This window comes from Solanum verrucosum, unplaced genomic scaffold (assembly GCF_900185275.1).
Source record: "Solanum verrucosum unplaced genomic scaffold, falcon-dt-bn FXZP01000049.1, whole genome shotgun sequence".
Classification (NCBI taxonomy): domain Eukaryota; kingdom Viridiplantae; phylum Streptophyta; class Magnoliopsida; order Solanales; family Solanaceae; genus Solanum; species Solanum verrucosum.
In genome coordinates, this window is record NW_026020221.1 from 9,821,412 (window position 1) to 9,842,799 (window position 21,388).

The window sequence follows — 21,388 nt, forward strand, 5'->3', positions numbered from 1 at the left end:
TCATATTAGTTTTTATTGAATCATTTTCATTTATTATCTTGAATATTTTAGTAACTTTAAAGAAATTATATTAATAAATAATGCTATATCACTTTTATAACATGTAAAAAATTAAAATTAAGTTTGAACCCACATACACTCACAATCCGCCCCACCCTGCATTAGTTTTTTTAAAAAACTCACTTCACTCCGCTCCATATCTCACCCGCGCCGCACAACCATAAAACCACCCCACATTCCACCCACACCACACAACCTTAAAACCGTCCCACCCCACATAGCCTTAAAATCGTCCCACTCCTTGTCATTTCTAATATTAACTCTGAATATATATTTACAAACCTAGTAAATAAAATAAGTTGAACTCGATACTAATTTAGAAATTCATAAACTTCAAATCCTAAAACCTCTATTTATTGATCCATGCCAAAAAATGTTAAGAAAACTATATTCTCTTATCCCAAGAAGTTAAAAAAAAAAGGTGTAAAAAGAGAGAAATAAAGTAGTACAAGTTGGCCATTCTTTGAGGTGAATGGTCAAACTTTGTGTGGGCACCTCAATAAACATACATACATGAGATAGAGAGAGTCAGAGAGAGATAGATAGATAGAGACAATATAAAACAGACATATAATAATTGATTACTACAGGACTAGAAAAAACTTGCTTTGCTTTGTATCACAAGAAAAACAAAAACAAATACAAATATACATATAAAATATACTGAAAAAGGTTTGTTTGGTGAAAGAGAAAAAGAGAAAAAGAGAAAAAATTATACAGTAGCAGAGTTCTATTATTATTACAGAGGAAAGAAGACATTGTGTCTGGGAGATGTAGTGTAGAAAAGGGGGCAATTTATAAAGTAAAATTGCAGCATTTGGTCTCTCTAATACTCAACATCTCTTCCTTTTTCCAAAGCTTCTTTGTCCCCCTCTTCACTTTTTTCTTACTCCAAACATCAAAAAGATTACAACTTTTCTCTTTTTCCGGCCACCCTTTCGCCGGAATAATATTATTCTGGTCACCGGAATCCATTTACAGCTGTGCCTAACCTCAGGGATGTAAAGGAAGAAGAGTTAGTATACTGTTTGATCCATTATTGAGTTCTGTAACTCCGATGAATCTCCGGTAGGTTTTTAAGTTGTGGGTGCTCTGTTTCAGCTCGCCGGAATAAGGGAAAATGAAGACGCCGGGAAATGGTGCCGGTGGTGGCAATGTTAATCCAGCTGAAGGTCAATTTCTTTATCTTTTATGCATATTATAAGATAAAAAGACAAGCTTTTTTTTCTTTTGGTTCTTTGTCTTTTATTCCCTTTTTAGAATTTTCTTATCTAGGATTTTTCCAGGAAAATTTGATTTCCCTTTCTGTTTTATTTCTTTTTTTCCTCCAATGACAAGAAAGTTATGAGTAGAAAATGTTTACACGTGGGGTTGTGGTATTAGTCAAATTGGAAAATTTTCTTCAATGGATTTTCCAGGAAAATATGATACTAAAAAGAGGAGAGAAAAAAAATCACTTTATCATAGCTTTTTAATCTAGCAAGAATTATAAAAAGATCTCTTTTATCAAAACCCTTTTTTCTCTTTTGCAAGCTGAAGTTGTTTTGTGATTGTGAGGTTCCGGGGTGGAGCTAGATTCGAGCTACGGGTTCAATAGAACTCAATCTAAAATAATTTAATATGTATAAGTAATCGATCCAGAACCTAGTAAGTAAGACCATATTGTGATTTGAAACTCATAAACTAAAAGTTCTGGCTTAGTTTAGTTACAATTTGTGTGGATTGGCATGTTAAACTATATTGAGTTGAAAAAAGATCTATATTGTTGATGTATATATATAGTATAAGTCCTTGATTTTCTTGAGAACAAAGGCTATTATAGCTCTAATGAACTGCTGTGAATTGACTGGTGAGGGATTTGTGTTGGCAGGAGAGAAGAAGAGCATAAATCCAGAGCTATGGCAAGCTTGCGCCGGACCTCTGGTTAACTTGCCTGTTGCTGGAACGCATGTTGTCTACTTCCCTCAAGGCCACAGTGAACAGGTCTTTCATTTTACCCTTTTACCTTCTTGTTTACAGATTGTGTGTAGTTGTTGTTTATACATCTTTGTGGCTGTTTATTAACATGAGCCAGTATGGTGCACCAGCTTATTGTTCACCTTATTATGTTGTTTGGCTGGCTTGCTGCTGTGGGGTGTAGTAGCCTTATTCAGTGACATGTATGGGAAATATTGTGGTTGTTACTGTTGATTTTACTAGTGGTATGTGTTATGTCGTCTGTGTTCATTTTTTGCTAGTAATTCATGGTTTATATCTTTTTTGCTATGTTCCGCTTAGATGTGTTGCTTCTATGTTTATTGCCGTGGGACTTGTGAGTTTTTCTATGGTGACATGGTTAATCAAGTGTTTGCTTTCTACTTAGTAAAAGATTGTTGAGTTATCAGTTCTAGAATGGGGTTTGTCTTGCTGGTATACTTAGCCAGTGCAACATTGGCTATATGCTTATCGCTGTAAAGATTCGTTCTCGATCAATAAAGCAAACTCTCCTGATAATTTGTTGTTTACTAATGCATGTATATTTTCAGGTTGCTGCATCTATCAAGAAGGATGTGGAAGCCCAAATTCCAAACTATCCAAACCTTCCGTCAAAGTTGATTTGTCTTCTGCACAATGTTACCCTTCATGTATGTAAAGCTCAGAATTGTCTTGTCTTGATAAAACCTGTTCTATGTTAATGTATTTGTTGTTCTACGTTAATATATTGTCTTTTGTGTTATTTAGGCTGATCCTGAAACAGATGAAGTGTATGCTCAAATGACTCTACAACCAGTTCCTTCAGTATGGTTCTTTACTACCTTCTCTTTTTGGTTTCATTTTGGTGTTTCTTCTCTCATTTTATCAAGTATAGCGTGTTCTAGTTACATTTAGAACTTAGCGTGAACGTCTTTGTGTGCAGTTTGACAAGGAGGCCTTATTGAGGTCAGATTTGTCTATGAAAGCAAATAAACCACAACCAGAATTTTTTTGCAAAACCTTGACGGCAAGTGATACAAGCACTCATGGTGGTTTCTCTGTACCTCGACGTGCAGCTGAGAAAATATTCCCTCCTCTGGTAAGATCTTGTAAAATTTTCTAGTTAGAGCTTCGAGTTGTTGTTTTTCTATCTTATTTGTGACACACTGCTTGTTTTTTTTATCAGGATTACTCTCTGCAACCACCTGCTCAAGAACTTGTGGCTAGGGACTTGCATGATAACATATGGACTTTTCGACATGTTTATCGAGGTAGGTTTATTTGGCAGTTATATGTGGGTTCATGAGCTAGAGCAAAGATGAATGACAATTATGCATTTTTTCAGTTTCTGACCTATCTTTCATCATTCAGGGCAACCCAAAAGACACTTGCTCACAACAGGGTGGAGCCTAGTCGTGAGTGGAAAAAGGCTGTTTGCAGGTGACTCGGTCTTGTTTATTAGGTATGACAATAGCAATTGTAGTATAAGTTATATCCCCATAGACTAACGGAAAGCCAAGTACATTTCGTGGTAAAACATAAAGAATGTTTAGGCTTCGAAAGAACCTACTTTTTTGTTTTTGTTTTCAATCTTTCTTGACACTCTTTTATGTTTGTCGATAGGGATGAAAAACACCAGTTTCTACTAGGAATTAGAAAGGCAAACAGGCAGCCTACCAACTTATCGTCATCAGTGTTGTCAAGTGATAGTATGCATATTGGTATCCTAGCAGCAGCAGCACATGCAGCTGCAAACAACAGTCCTTTCACTGTGTTCTATAACCCAAGGTCAGTGGACTTATTTTTGTTTACTATGTATCAATTACCTAAAGAGCTACGTATTCTTTAATGATATTGATAATTTCTGTCTATTCTATTATGATACTGACTGTCTTACCTCTAATATGAACAGGGCTGGTCCTTCTGAATTTGTAATTCCTTTAGCAAAGTACTACAAAGCAACTTATAGCAGTCAAATATCTCTTGGTATGCGGTTTCGTATGATGTTTGAGACAGAAGAATCTGGAACTAGAAGGTATATGGGCACAATTACTGGCATTAGTGATCTGGATCCAGTTAGGTGGAAGAACTCTCAGTGGCGGAATTTGCAGGTAGACAAAGTGGAGTGGTTGGTCTCTAGTTTTCTCTTTGCTTTTGGAATTTTATTCAACTGACACATTAACAATCTTGATTAGGTTGGTTGGGATGAGTCGACTGCTGGAGAGAGGATCAACCGAGTCTCTATTTGGGAGATTGAACCGATAACAGCACCATTTTTGATCTGTTCAAGTCCATTCTTCAGCTCCAAGCGTCCAAGGCAACCCGGAATGCCAGGTAGTTGCACAATCCTTTCTTAGCCTATCTTTGAAGTCCAAGTTACCTTTGTTGTGGTCATTGAATAGTGAAGTTTCTGATAAGCTCATGTTTACGGGTAATATGAAAGATACATATGATAAAAGGATGTTTTCAACTGAACAATCATTGGCATATGTAAAGTGTTAAACTCCTAAATTTCTTATGCGGTAGAGAATTATTACTTGTTGCAGATGGTGATTATTCTGATATGGACGGCATGTTCAAGAGGACAATGCCATGGCTTGGTGATGATTTTGGCATGACGGATCCTCAAGGTCTGCCTGGTCTTAGCTTAATCCAATGGATGAACATGCAGAAGAATCCTTCTCTGGCTAACCCGATGATCCCCAACTATATGAATACCCTATCTGGTTCTGCCCTACAAAGCCTTGCTGGAGCAGACCTATCACGCCAGATAGGTATGGCAGCACCTCAATTTCAGCAGCAGCAAATGCAGCACAACTTGCAGTTCAATAATGCCCATAGGCCAAACCAACAGCTTGACCAGCTCCAGAAGTTACCAGCAGCAACACTGAACCCGTTAGACTCCATTATGCAATCGCAGCAACAGTTATCTGATGTCAGTCAGCAATCAAGACAAAATCTAACTAATCAGTCACTGCCTACAACCCAAGTTCACACACAACATATGCAAGCGCAGAGTCTTGTGCAATCTCAGAATGTTCTTCCGCCGCAACAATCAGTTCAAAATCAAAACCAGCTGCAGAGAAACCTCCCCCAGAGCCTACCACAGCAACAGATTCTGAGTCAGACTCAGCAGCAAAGTTTCATGCCATCCCAGCCCCCAGATCCAGTTAACCAACAACAGCATTTCTCTGATAACCAAGCACAGCTTCAAATGCTACAGAAACTGCATCAACAACAAAAATCACTTCTAGCACAACAATCTGGATTACAGCAACCTTCACAACTTGGGCCAATCCAGGATCACCAGAAGCAGCTCATGGATGCATCACAGAACTTTTCCAGGTCACTTGCGACAAACCAAATGTTGGATGCGTCTCAAACCATGTCCACTTCACTTCCTCACTCGCAAGTTGTTCAGCAGCAAATGACGAGAATAAATAGCCCATCCAATCTTCGGTTTTCCCAGCCAACTCAGCAACCAAAGCTTCAGCAGCAGCAATCTGGAAACCTGTCAGACCTATCTGGACCAGTTAACTACTCTCTACCCCGAACGTCTTATCAGCTTTCCACAAACGGCAGTAATTTAACAGGAACTGCAGGGGGAGGGCAGTCTGTGGTAATTGATGATGTCCCATCATGGTCCACCTCGGTTTCCACTAACAACTGTCACAGTGTAGTTCAGCCAAATATGAATGGTCGAATTACAGGTGCACGGGATGAAATGACCCACTGTTCTGGACCCTTAGAAGTTATGTCTGCTAATAACAACCTGCAGCCAAAGTCTGATGTTAAACCTTCAGTAAACGTCGTCTCCAAGAGCCAGAACCATGGGTTTTTGGCACCTCAAACTCTTAACACTTCAGGAATACAGTTTGATTATTTGGATAGTTCGTCTTCAGCAACTTCAGCTTGCCTTTCCCAAAATGATGTTCAATTGCAGCATACTGCTACAGACCCATTATCTTGCAGTTCTCAGCCATTGATATTCAGAGATAGTCCAGATGGAGAAGTTCAGGGTGACCCGAGAAACAATGTAGCTTTTGGAGCAGCAAACATGAACAATAATCAGTTAGGACTGCCTATGATACCTGATCCTTTGATCACTAAAAGCTCAATGGGATCAAGGAAGGATTTCTCAGACAATCTCTCATCAGGAGGCGGCATGCTCTCCAGCTATGAGAACCCCAAGGAAGCACAGCCTGAACTCTTGGCCTCAATGGCTTCTGAGTATGTCGCCTTTAATTCAATTGATTCTACTATCAATGATGGTAGCTTCATGGATAGAGGCGCCTGGGAGCCACCACCTCAACTGCCTTGTTTGCGGACATATACCAAGGTTGGTAGCCTCAAAAAAGTAGTTCATTTAATCCCCTCTCGTTGTTTCTTAGAGAGTTTATAACCTTTTTCTGCATCTTTTCTCTTAAAGGTGTACAAGCGTGGTGCGGTAGGAAGATCAATTGATATCACACGGTACTCAGGCTATGAGGAACTTAAACTAGATTTGGCTCGTAGATTTGGTATAGAGGGACAACTGGAGGACAGACAAAGAATAGGATGGAAGCTTGTGTATGTTGATCACGAAAAGGATGTTCTCCTGGTTGGTGATGACCCCTGGGAGTAAGTCCATAAACTATAAATGCTTTTATCAGAATAGAAGAGTCATATGTCCTCTGATGACTTACATATTCTATACTTTCATATGATGTCTTACAGGGAATTCGTGAGCTGTGTCCGCTGCATCAAAATTCTTTCTCCACAAGAAGTTCAACAAATGAGCTTGGATGGAGATTTTGGGGGTAGTGTCCTTCAAAACCAAGATTGTAGCAGTTCAGACGCGGGAGATGTGTCATTATAGCAAGGTTAAAGTTGTTAACAATTCTTTTGAAGCTGGAAACTCACACAAATATAGCTTCTAGGAAGTCAGTTGCTCCACCAAAGTTTTTCCTTCTAGTATACACCACAGTACAGTAAACAAGCCAGCTGCTAGCTCTTCATGGGATCTTGGTATATTTAACGATCCCTTGATGTAACAAAGCTGATGCTAATCTTTGATAAGAGAAAAAAGTTAGTAAGGGAAGTCATCACCATTGCTGCTAAAGGGTAATGTGCTCTAGCATAGTTGTTAAGGCAATAGAAGTATGGTGGATCCCAACTTCTCTTGTTCCTTTGATAGTTCCTTCCACAAGGCTTGATATATCAGAGTGTATAGTAATGTAAATATACTCTTTTCTATAAGAGAAAATGATTTAGACAGAATGAGAGATTTTATTGCTTTTGATTGTTGTACAACATGGATATGGTTCACACCTTATTTATAGGAGAAAAGTTTTTTCACTAAGCTTCCCCTATGAGCTTTTCCAATGTATACATATATTTTTCCCTTTGAGTCTCCATTAATAAATAATGTGTCTCGTTAAAGTCATATGAGCTTCAATGGAAAAACTCAAACTAAGTGACAAAAATCTTAACAAGAAAAAAGAGTACACAATATAGAATCATTCTTTTAGTGGAAAAGGGTGAAACGAACAACAATGTCCTCCGTTTATAGTTTGATCTAAACATGCCCTTATCGTCAATACTCTTGCCGTTAATAGCTTGGTAGAAATGCCCTATTATTACTAAATGGATAAAAAATACCCTTTTCCAAATATACATATTATTTCTTTTCTTTTTAAACTCCTAATAAAAATATTACTTTTAAAGAATCTTATTCTTGTTTTTCTTCTTTTAAAATCACTTTAACTAATAAAAATGATTTTTTTTTTCTTTCTTAATCTCATTTTATCAATTAAACTAGAATAACTTAATGTACACTTTTAACGGATAATATACATCATACATAAGATCATACTAAATCAATCACTAATTTTCATTTTTAAATAACGATAAAAAATAATTATAATATACTTTTGATGTGACAACAAAATATCATTACTAGTGCGAATGACCTCAACTCCCATAAAGTAATTTGGTGCATCAAGATCCTTAATAGAGAAATGATTGGATAGACAAATTAATAAACTAGAAATGTGATTGCCAACAATTATATTGTCATCAACATAAACAAGCACATATGTTGTAAAGCCAGAGTTATTAAAAATAAACAGGAGTCGTCAAACGTGTACTTATTGAAACATGTTGATATCAAATATATAGTTTTTTGAGTTTCGTATACCATGCTTGAGGTGCTTGCTTAAGACCATAAAACGCCTTCAAAATACTGATGACCGTAATATTTGTTAGAGAGCCCCAAATAAACACAGGGAGTTGAATGGGGCTTTAATTTGTTTTTGGCATAAGGTCGAATTCAAAGATAGCATAAACAATCAAAATTTTTTGGACAAATTACTTAACTACACTCATTTACTTACCTTAATATCCATTTATCCCTACTTATTTCAAAAATTTCAAAAATCCCTTATTTACCTATGTATCCCGCATGTATCCCGCTATGTGGAATGCATCAAACGCTATGTATCCCGTGCACAACACAATGTATCCCGCATGTATCCCGTGCACAATGTTATGTATCCCGCTATGTGGAATGTATCAAACATAATGTATCCCGTACACAACGCTATGTATCCCCCTATGTGGAATGTATCAAACCAATGTATCCTGTGCACAACGCTATGTATCCCGCAAACATCATTTTTAAGGGATTTTTGGTAAATAGAAAACTAGAAGGGATAGGATGTTATTTAGTACTTATAATATGTGGTTCCTATAATTTATACAATTTTTTTTATAGATTCATAATTTGGAGCTGCTTTGAATATTATAATTTCATATGGACAGTAGTCTTTTAAATTTGGTGTAGTTAACCTGTTTATGAGATAAGATTGTTTAGTGACAAACAAAACATCAAAATTTGGAGTGAAGGGAAGCTTGGTGTAATAGAGTCTTTGACAATTTCAATAACATGTTGGTGTTCTGTTCAATTAAAGCTACTTTTTGTCGCCGTATTAAGAGGGGATACTAAGTGTTCAATACCTTACGTTTTTAAATATGAGGATAGTCTTTCAAATTCATCACCACCATCTATATAGACCGGAAAAATTTATATTTCAAGGGATGTAAACTTTTGAAAACTTCGACAACTTCATGCTCAAATTTTAATGTGTATAATGTTGAAATTTATGCAATTTTGATGATTGACAAAGAAAAATGAAATTTGTCAGTCAATTTAGTCTAAAGGTACATTGTCACGAACAGTTAAATTTGGAAAAGGTTTTAAAATGAATAAAGACAAGAGTGCAGATTAAGAAATGGATAATGTTAATTTCGTGATAAAACACAAAGAAACAAACAAGTGATGAACGGAAGAGAAAGAATCAATGAGTTTGATTTGAAGGAGTCTAAAAAGGCAAGGAGTTTGAACTAAGAAGGAGTCTCACTTGAAGTAGAACTCTTCAAATGAGTGTTGAATTGAAGAGTTGAAGTTTAACTATAACATAGAAGAATTAATGGATTTGATTTGAAGAATGAGTCTAAAGAAGCAAGGAGTTTGAATTGAGGAAGGAGTCTCACTTGAAGTAGAACTCTAAGTTAAGAGAATTCAAGTCAATGAGGAGTTTGAAGTGAACAATAACTCTATGAAGAATTGTGCTTAAATAGAGGTTTAAATAGAGGTGAAGCCGTCTAGAATACTTGTACACTTACCGAGCAAAAAGAACAATTGAAAAATTGACTTCGCAAGTGCTGCCAGCGAACAGAAGGAACACATCTAAGGAACACATTGAATAACCTAGTCATTGAGTCTTGATGTAATCTTAGTTCAGTGAGTTATAAACTGAATTATTAGTGTTGTCTTCAGGTTGAGATAACTTGAAGAATTGGGAACACATACCTTGGGAGGTTTGTGTTGAAGTTTAGGATTTAGATTTAGTTCCTAGGATTACAAGAGTTGTAATCTGAATTCATAACTTGAAGGTTAGAAATTAGAGTTAGTTCCTAGTAGGGGTGTCAAAAATGAACCCAAACATAGGTAACCCGCCCAGAATTTTAAGGGTTGGGCTCAAGATAATTTGAATTGGGTTCAATCTCAACCCATTCAAGCCTAATCCATTTCAAGAGAATCCTCAATTGAGCCCAATTCAATCTCCAATTTCAACCCGTTTTAAAAGTCTTTACTAAGATGTCTTCGTATATTAAAGGTATGAATTATTATCTATTTAACATCTTTTAGGATTTATCTATCCATTTGTTACTTTTTTAAAAAAAAATCTTGAGCTGAAATTCGCATTGTGATTATAAAAGTTAAATATCACTATGTTAAAATTATTGAGATTAATTGGGTCAAATTGGGCAGGTCGAGACCCAACCCGTTTGAGCCCAAACTAAACTTGGGCGGGTCAAGACCCAACCCGATTTCTATTTCAACCCATTTTAATTTCTCTAATTTCAACCCAACCGGCCCATTTGACACCCCTAGTTCCTAGGATTGTAAGAGTTGTAATCTAAATCTATAACTTGAAGTTAAGGAATTAGAGTTAGTTCCGTAGGTTGCAAAGTTTGTAATCTGTTTTCTGTTGAGGCTCAATGATTTAGTGAAGTTGAAATTAAATTCTATAGGGGTACATGTCACGGGTTTTTACACCTTTTTAGCCAGGTGTTTTTCACGTAAAAATATTGTGTTCTTTAATTATTGTTCTAACTGTTACGTTGGAACACGTTAGACAACCTGTTTTACTCATAAGTGAATTTGGAGTAAATACTAGGTAGTGCAAACTAACATATAACCACATATATTTTGAAAAATGATCAACAAATAAAATGTAATAACATTTTTTTATTAACAGATAACACCAGAGAATGTTTCCATAAATCATTGTGTTATTTGTAAAGGTTGTTTGCTAAAAACGGTAACCTATACATCTTATTTGAACAACAATAATTACAGACTGAAATAGTTTTTGAATCTGAAAATAAAAAAGAAAACTTATGCAAAAGCTTAGTTTATTTAAAATGACCAAATTGCATTGAGGATGGATGCTTGTACTGCCCGATGGCCCTTTATAAAGTCCACTTTTACTTTGTCCACATATCAAAGACGCCTCCGTAGTCAGAACCTTCACAAGAAAATGAAAAGAAGAAAATTTAATAGATATTTGATTGTCACAATAAAATTGTGAGACTGAGATAAAATTTCTTTTTATGGTAGGGGCACACATAATATTAAGGTAAATTGATAATCTAATGCACATAAATTAGTGTTATCAACGTGGAAAATTGATATGGTATTACCATTACACATTGACCTTTTTGGGATCGTGATAATCTTGTGTAGTAGTTAGGCTATGACCTATGAGCATCAAATGTAATAGGCTTAAGTGATCAGCGGCTTTTTAAAGTTGTCCGCATAATTCACTTAGACATCTCAACTAAGACTAGTATCTATTGAACACTTTTACCAATTCAAAAATTGTTCCTATTACACATTTTTTGATAATCAGCAAAATATATGAAGAGTGTGTGATACACTTGCGGTGACGTGGCAAAATGGCTAATTAAAAAATAACATGTGGCAATGGGCCCCGAAAATTATTAAAAAAATAATTTTGTTTAAAATTATTTCAAACACTTTTTATATTTAATTTTTTTAAAAAGAAAAAGAAAAAAATGAAAATGTCAACCTATTCTACCCAACCCCCTTTCATCTTCATCTTCTTCCCAAACACATTCTTTCTCAAATCACAAAACCTAATTCTTTTCAAATAACTTGAAGATTAGCTTTTAAAAAAGAAATATATACATTTTCATACAAAGAGTGAAGAAGAAAGAAAATTTTGCCGGCGATTATTCATTTCTACATCGATGACAAAATGAAATTGATAGCTCAAAAATTAATTCTTTCAAATTTTTGAATGTCATTTTTGATAAGTTTAATGGGTTTATATATGAATTTGAGTAAAAATCTTTGTTCGAAAATTGTGATAAACAAATATCAGCTAACTTTTTTTATAGGTAAAAATCATTTATCTTCTTTCTTCTTCTTCATATTTGTTCCTTATTTTTATGAGATTTGAAATAAATCATACCTTTCAAATCTGAATCTTCATAGTTGATTTTCATTTATCTTCATATTTGGAAGAAATAATATTCCTTTTTTTATAAAAAAGAAAGAAAAACAATGTTGGAGCTAAAATGAAAAAAGTTTTGCAAACTAAAGTATGAAGAAGATGATAGGTAGGGAGTGGGGTCCTTTTCTTTTTTGAAAAAAGTGTAAATGAAAGAAGAAAATTGTTTTTAAGTTAATTATAATGCCAAGTGTCAATAAAAGAAGAAAAAATGTAAAAAAATTTCAAAAAGACACTATTTTGAATCTTTTCACGCGCTTCAGGGAAATGCAAAACACATTTTTTGTCATATCAGCATTTTGTGTTTAATAGATACATGTTTTGAACAATTTAGGTGTTCAATAAGTACAAATCTTAGTTAAGATGTCTAAGTGAATTATGCGGACAACTTTAAGGGGCGGTTGATGACTTAAGCCAATGTAATATGATGAATGACTCTAGATTCAACAATCCAAGTTTTTAGGCTTAAGTCATCTGCAGCCCCTTGAAGTTGTCCGTATATTTCAATTAAACACCTCAACTAGGGTTAGTACCTATTGAACACCTCAATTGTTCAAAATATATACCTATTAAACACAAAATGTTGATATGGCAGAAAAAGTGTTTTTCACTTTCCTTTGGCGCGTGAAGATTTCTAAAATCGTATTATTTTTTTTCAAGAAAACTTCACTTTTACTTCTTCCATTGATTCTTATCATCGTAAATGACTTAAAGGATTTTTTTTGGATATTTTTTAAACCAATAATTTTTTTTAATCGCAAAAAAAAAGAAGCCCCCCACCCCCGCTTTCAGTCGTCTTCTTCACCTCAACTAGGTTTTCAAAGACAACTGCATTGGATCTTCAAAAACGAAAGAAGAAAGAAGATTTTTGGACATTGGAGTAAAAAAATTAGCCGATAGCTCCATTTCCTGCCATCTTCAAACAAACATCACCACTTAAAATTAAAATGTAAACCCATTTAACTTATAAAAAATAATATCAAAGAATTCGATAAAATTAATTTGAGTCCTCTTGATTTCTCTTTTGCAATCGATCTTGAAATGATTATCCAACAACAAATTCCGTTTCTTCATCATTCTTGTATGTGTCTCTCTCTATATATTTCTCTCACGTATTAGGTATGATTTTTTTTAAAAAAAAAACTGAATCGATAAATAATTTGATAAGATATTGAGTTTTATTATGGTTTAGAAATGAAATGTTGCAGGGATTAGGGAAGAAGATGAAGAAGAAAGGGGGTGGGTTAGCGTGGGGGTGGGGTAGCATGGGGCTGGGTAGTATGTGTTATTATTTTCAATATTTTTATATATAAGAAAAAAAGATTGAAATGTATTTGAAATAAATTTTATTTTTTAAAGTTTAAAAATCTATAATTTTTGGGGCCCACTTGTCACATGTCGTCTTTTCATTAAGTATTTTGTCATGTCATCGAGAGTGTGTCACACGCACTTTACATGTTTTGTTGATTACCGAAAAGTGTCTAATAGAAACAAAGTTTAAATAGATAAAAGTATTCAATAGGTACTAGCCTCAGTTGTGAACAACTTTAAGGGGCCACAAATGATTTAAGCCAAGTTTTTATTGTTGGTTTAGATGTCCATCATAGTTGGCATGTGCTTGGAGATTTTTATGGAACTATGAGCAACAAACTCTTGCTAAGTGACGATATCGTAGTTCATTGCCTGAAGGTTGTTGCTGCCATTGTTGATTTCTCCTAGGCGGCGTTGATGCATTGGGTTATGACCCGTCATTTAGCCCAAGTAAGCTTCGGACAGAGTTTGTCATTGACTCATCTATTGGTTCAGCTCGTCAGCCGAGCCAAAACAGCTCATTTTTTCAGCCCTAGAGGTAAGGGATGCAACATTTCTACAATACACATTTGGACATGAAAAATCCATGACCAGCCAGTTAACTGAAGGAAACATGAAAACATTTCAAGTAAACCTAAGAAGAGTAACTCCTTCACATTACCTAATTCTGGAAACAACAAAACATATCAACTTGAGGCAAGCTCATCAAAAACACAAAGTTTGGTCAAGGCCATATTTCCAGAAACATTTCCATAGGTACAAGTCTATGCTCAGTTTGTTCAATTTCAGCTTACATAAAAAGGAATCCAGAGAGATTTCACCAGATCATATACAAATAAAAATAAGACTCTCCTAACTTGACTTACACGCTGCATCAGCATTGCTCATTCGTTTAGAAGGAGTCCTCTTTTTCTTGAATGATTGGCTCAGAGGTTCAAAGAGAGGAGGCCCTGGCATACCAAGCCGTAAATCTGTATCACCATTGTCAGCAATCCATGTTATGCGATTAACTGTCATAGTTACAAATGTGTTTCAGTCAGTGACAAGTTTATAACACTGCCAAGATTAGGCAATAATTAGACTAAAGTGATGGCACAACCACTCAGGAACAAAGATATATACATAAACACAGATCTTTATATCCAGCAGCTGTCTCAAGGTGATGCCATTTAGAAACTTGATGAAATCACGCAATCAATATGGACTTATCTTTGCTTATGAACTTATATTACACAAAGGGGTGAAGGAAAATCAATCAATCACGCAATTCAGCCCAGGTTTGCTGAATGCTTAAGGCAAAAAAACCACATAATGATTCAGAAGATTCATTATACCTAAGACAAGCTTCCAGTGACTCGACTCAAATCGGAACAGTTAGTAATGTAAAAGCAATTCTTTCATTATCCCCTATAGCAGAGTCTCTATCTTACTTGGCGGGTGGGGGGTGGGGTAGCACCTGTTAACTTTCTTTTCAAATAGTTCTGCAGCCATGAAAACCTGATCAAAGTGAAAGAGACAAGACAGCAGCAATACTTCCTTTTTTTTTTCCAGCATCAACTATATTCATGCAATTACTAGCTTTAATCAATTCATCACAAATGGTACAAGTGTTTAACTTAAGCATGCTTAATGAACCATGTCTATAGAGGATCAAGAGGTTCAAAAGGTCCTGACATACCAGGCTCATTTTCATCAGGTAGTGCTGGACGATAAGGCCGCTTCTTAACATAGTTATCCTGCAGAGGTCTTGGGATCTGGAAAGAAAACTGGGACATACTTACACCTTGTGCTACATAGTCTGGGTGTTCCTGCAAGTACCTAAGAAGAGAAAGCATTGATCAAAACGGTGAGGGATATGAGAAGAAAATACAGATTCAAATTTGTATTTTACTTTTCAACTTCAACCATGGAACGAAGTCTCTTTCCAGATGGCGCAACATAATACCTGTAAATCGTGACCAAAAAATGTTATATGGGCTGTCATCCTCGACTTAAAACAGGAAGAATCATATATGCACTTTAAAACGTACTAATGTAAAAAGGAGTGAAGGAATGCAAGAAACGTACACATCAGCAAACCGAGTGCCTCCTTCACCTCGGATTCTTAAAAGACGTTCCCACCCAGGAGGGGGCTGAGCAATATTAGGCTTGTCAATAGCCCAGAGCCTACTTCCATCTTGAGTAAGATCAGGAGGATCATCACATGATAGTTCAGCACGCCACTCATGAGCAGTTTCACAATAAAAAGGCTGTTCCAAAATGTGTTCTCTTATCTCCTCATACTTCTCCTTCGTAGGAATAAGCCTCCATTTAAAGCAGTTAGCGCACTGCACAGTAAATGCCCCTACAGATGGCAAAATCCTAGATGCGTAATTGGGAAAGGAGTTTCGTCGAGGTTGAGAATTAATAGGATCAGCGTCAAGTGCAATTTCGCCCGCACCAACTGCAGCAGGATCGTAAAGCACCAACTGTTTTTGAGCATCTTCACTGTGGTTATCCTCATCATCTGAGTCATGTTCTTCTTCTTCTGCTAAAGCAGCAACATCTTTATGATTCTGATTAGAAGTTCCAATCCCTCCAGCACGCGCAGAGCTTCTCGAATCTTTTGGCTCATGCTTCATATTATCACCGCGACTAGCAACTGAAGAACCATAACTATCATTATGATCTGCTTTTCCAGGGCTCGCAAGGTCCAGATGATCTCGCTCCATCCAATCAAATCTAACTATGAATAGAACTGTCCAAGAAAAGCAAACACGGTTTATTGGACAATATAGTGAACAAAATTGTCCAAAGAAAGAAAACACAATTTATTTGACAAGAGAACTCCTCAAACAGTGAATAGCATAGATCAGAAATGACAAAACAAACACCTTTACCCTATTTAACCAAAGGTTCCACACATCTAAAAATGGAGTCCCTGTTTGCATTGGTAATAGGGAAAAAGGATAAATATACCCCCGAACTATCGTAAATGGTATGTAGATACCCTCCGTCATACTTTTGGGACATTGGTGCCCCTGCCGTCCAAAAACTAGAGCATATATACCCTTTATACTAACGGACATACACGTATAATAATCTTATCCACCGATCCGACATTTATTGACGGATAAGATTGCGCCACGTGTCCCTATTTAGTCTTCCGTTAGAGTGAAGGGCATATATGCTCTAGTTTTTAGACGGCAGGGGCACCAATGTCCCAAAAGTATGACGGAGGGTAGCTGCATACCATTTACGATAGTTCGGGGGTATATTGTCCTTTTTCCCTTGGTAAAATAAAGGCTGAAAGGGAGTTCTCTATACCAAGCCATCAAAAGTTATAATAGAGCGCAATTATAAATCAAATTAAAAAGGCCAGACTGCTAGTAATCAAAAATTTCTCCATATCCAAATGTGCCCATCTGGTACAAGGAGCAAATTTGTAAACAAGAAGATTCAATTGAACATGTGCAGGGTCTTGAATGCTAAAATATTACACACACACATTATACACAAAAATCCTTTCAAAAAAAATTCTAATTTAATTCCTACGGGCATTCAAAGTACAGGAATCTTCTAAACGCCTTAAAATCACCTAACAAATACAAGATAAAACGAATGGCAGACCAATAAAACCAAATATCGTTAATAACTGAAAGTTCTACAAGAAGATTAATCAGAGTTAATATATAGAAGGCAATATCTTATCAAGTTCCCCAACTGACCAGATAAGCTACGAGAGACCACATATGATATTTGTAGCAAGAAAAATTAAATTTTGAAACTACTCAACTAAATGCCTTACAGCCACAGGAGATCTTGACAACCATGAAAGGAAACTGATGTTATGGGGAATGAAATCATTCATAAAGCAGCAAAGGAAATAGTTTGAACCACTAGTTAGGAATACTATTGCTTATCAGAAATATAAGAATAGTATTTATGTTGAACAAACGATAAAGTTGACATGAGATATTCCCAAACAAAACACTTCCTAAGTCATCACGAAAGCAAATAAATCACAGCCAGGTCACATTGGAAAGTTGGTCTAACTAATTGATCATTGATGTACAAGAATCACCCAACACCGGGACTACTTGACACTCAAAGATAGAAGCTTTTGTTTCAATCATAAAAAATGGCTAAAGCAGCTGTTTTAGGAGGTTTTGTTGGTTATAAATCTTAAGCAGATAAGTCCATCAACCAATTGAATCTGAGCTTTGCTCACGGTAAGCCATATTTTGGGTTCAAACAGCAGACCTAAAACAACTCTTTTAAAGTCTAGAGCCTAAAGTTCTTCTTAATAAAGTAAGGCATTAATGGCATCCAGTGGAAGCAAAATGAGTACAAGAGTCCAGACTCAAGTTCCTAGGAGATGCCACTCCCACAAAGTGGATAATCTTTCAAGCATCTTTCCTTACAATAATATCAAAAACTAAGTTCATTAAGGAGAGCTTCCTAACAAACCTCAAGGGCTGCTCACCCTTTTATTTGTTTGGACAATATTGAAGAATGTACAAAATTTAAAGTAAAAAAAACTATGTACGTTAATATAATATTTTAGAACTTTGAATTAAACTATTCAAATCTTCACACTAATAAATAAATTATTTACAAAAACATCCAAGCTAGTGCAATGCAACACATTATTAACATCTTATTAACTTGAATTAATCCTTAATATTATAAATTATAATATTACTATGTGAAGTTAAAGGTTTTAGGTTTGTTAAGAATACTACACTAAAAACAAGTATGAAAAAGATAAAAAAAGCTACACAAAATTATTACTTTTGTTTGGGTATGTGTATATACTTCAGATCTCTTATTAAAATTTAATTTTAGACTACTAATTTTATTGAGATGTCATTCGAAAACATAATTATTTAAGATGGAAAAATTCACTAACATCCCATAAAATACCTGTTTAATATTTTACGACCTTAGAAAGGACTTTCTTCCCAATACTTATTTTTATGAAGAAATCTATCCATACGAGCCACAAATTATCTTTATTCTAGTGAACCCAAGTCAAGTTCAATACACAGAAAACAATGTTTACCATTAGTTGAAAAGGAAGGTGAGACAACTATTTCTATATAACACGAACATTATTTAAAGACTGTCCGAATTGATGGAAACACAAATGCAGGTGAAATCTATGGATACACAATCCCTATCAGACATGATAATGGTAAGGCGAAAGGGACGTTAGATGTACTTTCTGAAATTTATATTAGATAAAAGGTCATACTATGATTGTTCGCAACACGATCTCATGCACTATAACAATAAAGAATTGTTATGTTATTGATAAACTCTTTCCTTTTCATGTAACTTGTAAAATCAAATATTTGAATATATTATTGAATCATTTTACTAGCATTCAATTTCCCGAAAATAAGGAATTATCAGTTTGATAGACTATTCAAAATTAAAGAACGGTAAAACAAATGTAACTAGACAAGTTACATCCCAAGTAAAAGTGTCTTTTCTAGTTAGAAGATATATCCAGAGTAGCTATGCTAGTTTGTGGCTTGATGGAACTTAGGTACAATAACTACACAACAAAAGGTATCAATGTGCTAGCTTAGCTATTTTGGGTTCCCATTTTTGTTCATACCTTTTTCTTAAGAGTACTAATCAGCCGCTCCTTCTTCCGACAAAAGAGTAAGAAAAGTAATTGTTAAAGACGGAACGCCTCGATCGCATTAAGTGAACGCGACTAATCTAGGTGAGGACATAACTATAAAAAAAGACTAAACTAGGAGAGAACTTTTTCAGGTTGTATAGTACTAATAGTTATACATTCACTTGGTTCGTGCAACTGAACTAGGTGAATGTGTTGTTAATTCAACAACTAGTTCAGAAGGCTAACGGATTTTTCATAGATTCCAAGCAAATTACCTACATACCTCTATATCTGCAAATTGTTTTTATCAGAACTAGTGAATGTCATCATCTTGTTGCACACACAATAGTCTAGCACCTAAAATACAATGAAGAAGAACAATAACTATGCCTTAGTCACAAGCTAGTTGTGCTCGGTTATATAACTTCACAACACAAAAAACAAACCAATTAAACTACGTTGCTCGGACTCCCCAAAAATATCGTCGCATCTGCCTCGGATCCTAAAAAATACACGTATTTTTGAGGATCCGACGCAGATGCGGAAACATTTTTCGAGAATCCAAGCAACGTAGCTTAATTGGTTTGTTTATCGTGTTGTGAATTTATATAACCAAGCACAACTACTAGTTTTGAGGATCCAACACGCACCCCGCGGGATTCTACAAGAGTTTGAGCATCATAGCAATTAAGTGACCACAAACTCAAGATTCCATTAATAAACACCTACTTTTATTGAACCCTAAATTGAAAACAAAACCCTAATTTTCCACAGGCCATGTGTATTCAAAGTAGAACCAATTTTCCAAATTAAAAGAAAAGGGCATCACATGAAAAAATAGAGAAGAAAAATTCACCTAAGAAGGAACCAAAAATCCGATAAAACAAGAACAATCAAACTAAAGCATTGGCAGAAAATGTAGAAATAAAAAATCCCTTTTTAAAAAAAACTTAAGATTTATCAACAACTTCCAAATACTCAACAATCTTGATTTCTTAAACAACATAGATACAACAAAATGACACAAAATCAAACAAAGAAATACCTCAAATCATTAAATTCAATTCTGGACAAAATAAAAAAAAATCCATAACACAGATTGAAACCCATTCACATAAATCAAATGAATCTACCACTAAACTTATCAAAACAATTAACCCGATCCACATGCATTCCAACACACAGCAGCAAAAACATCTATATATTTAAGAAAAAAAAATGCATAAACCATAGAGCAAAGAAATATACCCAAAATCAGAAACAAAGGGATCTAAGCCAGCATCATCCAAGAATCAACGGTTTTGGGTAAATTCCCTTTGAGTTGTATGCAAGAAAATATATGTTACTTACAGATTAAAAGACTGCAATATCTTTGTTCTCCTTGGGAAGTGAGAGACACACACGCAGAGAAGAAGAACTCAGCTGAATTTAAGTACTAACTTTTTATTGCAAAACTAAATGATAAATAATAAATAAAATGTTTATTTACTATTCTACCACCATTGATATTCTAATATCCGCGTCGTTTCGTTCAAATCGAGGATATTCCGATCATAAATAGGAATAAAACAATCAATTTCACCTTTTGTGTTTATTTAATTTTATTACGGTATTCTAATATTCGCGTCGTTCGTTCAAAACGAGGATTGCCCAATCATACATAGGATTAGAACAATCAATTTTACCTTTTATATTTATTTATTTATTTTCACTCAATATTTAAATGTTGGTGTCGTTTCGTTCAAATGAGGATATTCCAATCATAAATAGGAATAAAACAATTAATTCACGTTTTATATTTATTTATTTTTACTATGATACTCTAATATTCACGTCGTTTCGTTCAAACCGAGGACATCCCGATCATAAATAGGATTAGAACAATCAATTTCACCTTTTATATTTATTTATTTTTACTACGATATACTAGTATTGGTGCCCTTTCGTTCAAAACGAGGATATAAATAAGATAAGAATAATCAATCTCCTTTTTTATATTTATTTACAATTTTACCACTGGTATTCTAAGACCATGTCCGTTTCGTTCAAAAAGAGGATACCCCGATCATAAACAAGATAAGAACAAAAATTTTCACCTTTTATATTTATTTATAATTTTACCACTAGTATTCTAATATCAGGGTCGCTTAGTTCAAAACAAGGATACCTCAATCATAAGTAAAATTAGAACAATCAATCTCACCTTCTATACAATATGAGTTAAATAAAAATAATGCTTGCTTGATTCGGAGTATAAGCGTCAAACTAACTAATTTTTTATGTGAATTAGAACATAAAATTTTAAAATATAAAATTGAAATAAAATTTATATATTTAAAAATTACCTAAAAAATATTGTAAGTCACAA

The 21,388-nt window shown here is 34.9% G+C and overlaps 2 protein-coding genes across 3 annotated transcripts; one reads left to right on the forward strand and one right to left on the reverse strand.

The window, feature by feature from the left end:
- Positions 1–805: 805 nt before the first annotated feature.
- Positions 806–7,364, forward strand: LOC125830960 (auxin response factor 19-like). The gene is made up of 14 exons (XM_049510149.1): positions 806–1,075; positions 1,162–1,232; positions 1,931–2,043; positions 2,586–2,684; positions 2,782–2,838; positions 2,957–3,112; positions 3,200–3,284; positions 3,385–3,475; positions 3,637–3,801; positions 3,926–4,124; positions 4,209–4,347; positions 4,560–6,352; positions 6,443–6,633; positions 6,730–7,364. Exons 2-14 carry the CDS (start codon positions 1,181–1,183, stop codon positions 6,869–6,871), a joined length of 3,282 nt encoding a protein of 1,093 aa, XP_049366106.1. The 5' UTR covers positions 806–1,075; positions 1,162–1,180; the 3' UTR covers positions 6,872–7,364.
- Positions 7,365–14,114: 6,750 nt separating this feature from the next.
- LOC125830984 (methyl-CpG-binding domain-containing protein 2-like) lies at positions 14,115–20,471 on the reverse strand. Of its 2 annotated transcripts, XM_049510180.1 has the most exons (5): positions 20,269–20,471; positions 15,474–16,143; positions 15,298–15,351; positions 15,085–15,224; positions 14,115–14,416 (listed from the first exon to the last, which is right to left on the reverse strand). In XM_049510180.1, exons 2-5 carry the CDS (start codon positions 16,115–16,117, stop codon positions 14,259–14,261), a joined length of 996 nt encoding a protein of 331 aa, XP_049366137.1. In that variant the 5' UTR covers positions 16,118–16,143; positions 20,269–20,471; the 3' UTR covers positions 14,115–14,258. The 2 variants fall into 2 exon arrangements, with proteins under 2 accessions (XP_049366137.1, XP_049366136.1); XM_049510179.1 differs by lacking the exon at positions 14,115–14,416 and having other exon boundaries at positions 15,032–15,224; positions 20,371–20,445.
- Between the last annotated feature and the right edge of the window lie 917 nt (positions 20,472–21,388).

Bases quoted from the DNA above. Each gene is read 5' to 3' on its own strand.
- LOC125830960 (XM_049510149.1), top strand. From the start codon at position 1,181: ATGAAGACGCCGGGAAATGGTGCCGGTGGTGGCAATGTTAATCCAGCT. The intron at 3,113-3,199 runs GTAAGATCTTGT...TTTTTTTATCAG, and splicing joins AGAAAATATTCCCTCCTCTG to GATTACTCTCTGCAACCACC. The intron at 6,634-6,729 runs GTAAGTCCATAA...GATGTCTTACAG, and splicing joins GTTGGTGATGACCCCTGGGA to GGAATTCGTGAGCTGTGTCC.
- LOC125830984 (XM_049510180.1), bottom strand. From the start codon at position 16,117: ATGGAGCGAGATCATCTGGACCTTGCGAGCCCTGGAAAAGCAGATCAT. The intron at 15,352-15,473 runs GTACGTTTCTTG...CACGATTTACAG, and splicing joins GGCACTCGGTTTGCTGATGT to GTATTATGTTGCGCCATCTG. The intron at 15,225-15,297 runs GTAAAATACAAA...TTCTCTTCTTAG, and splicing joins TCCATGGTTGAAGTTGAAAA to GTACTTGCAGGAACACCCAG.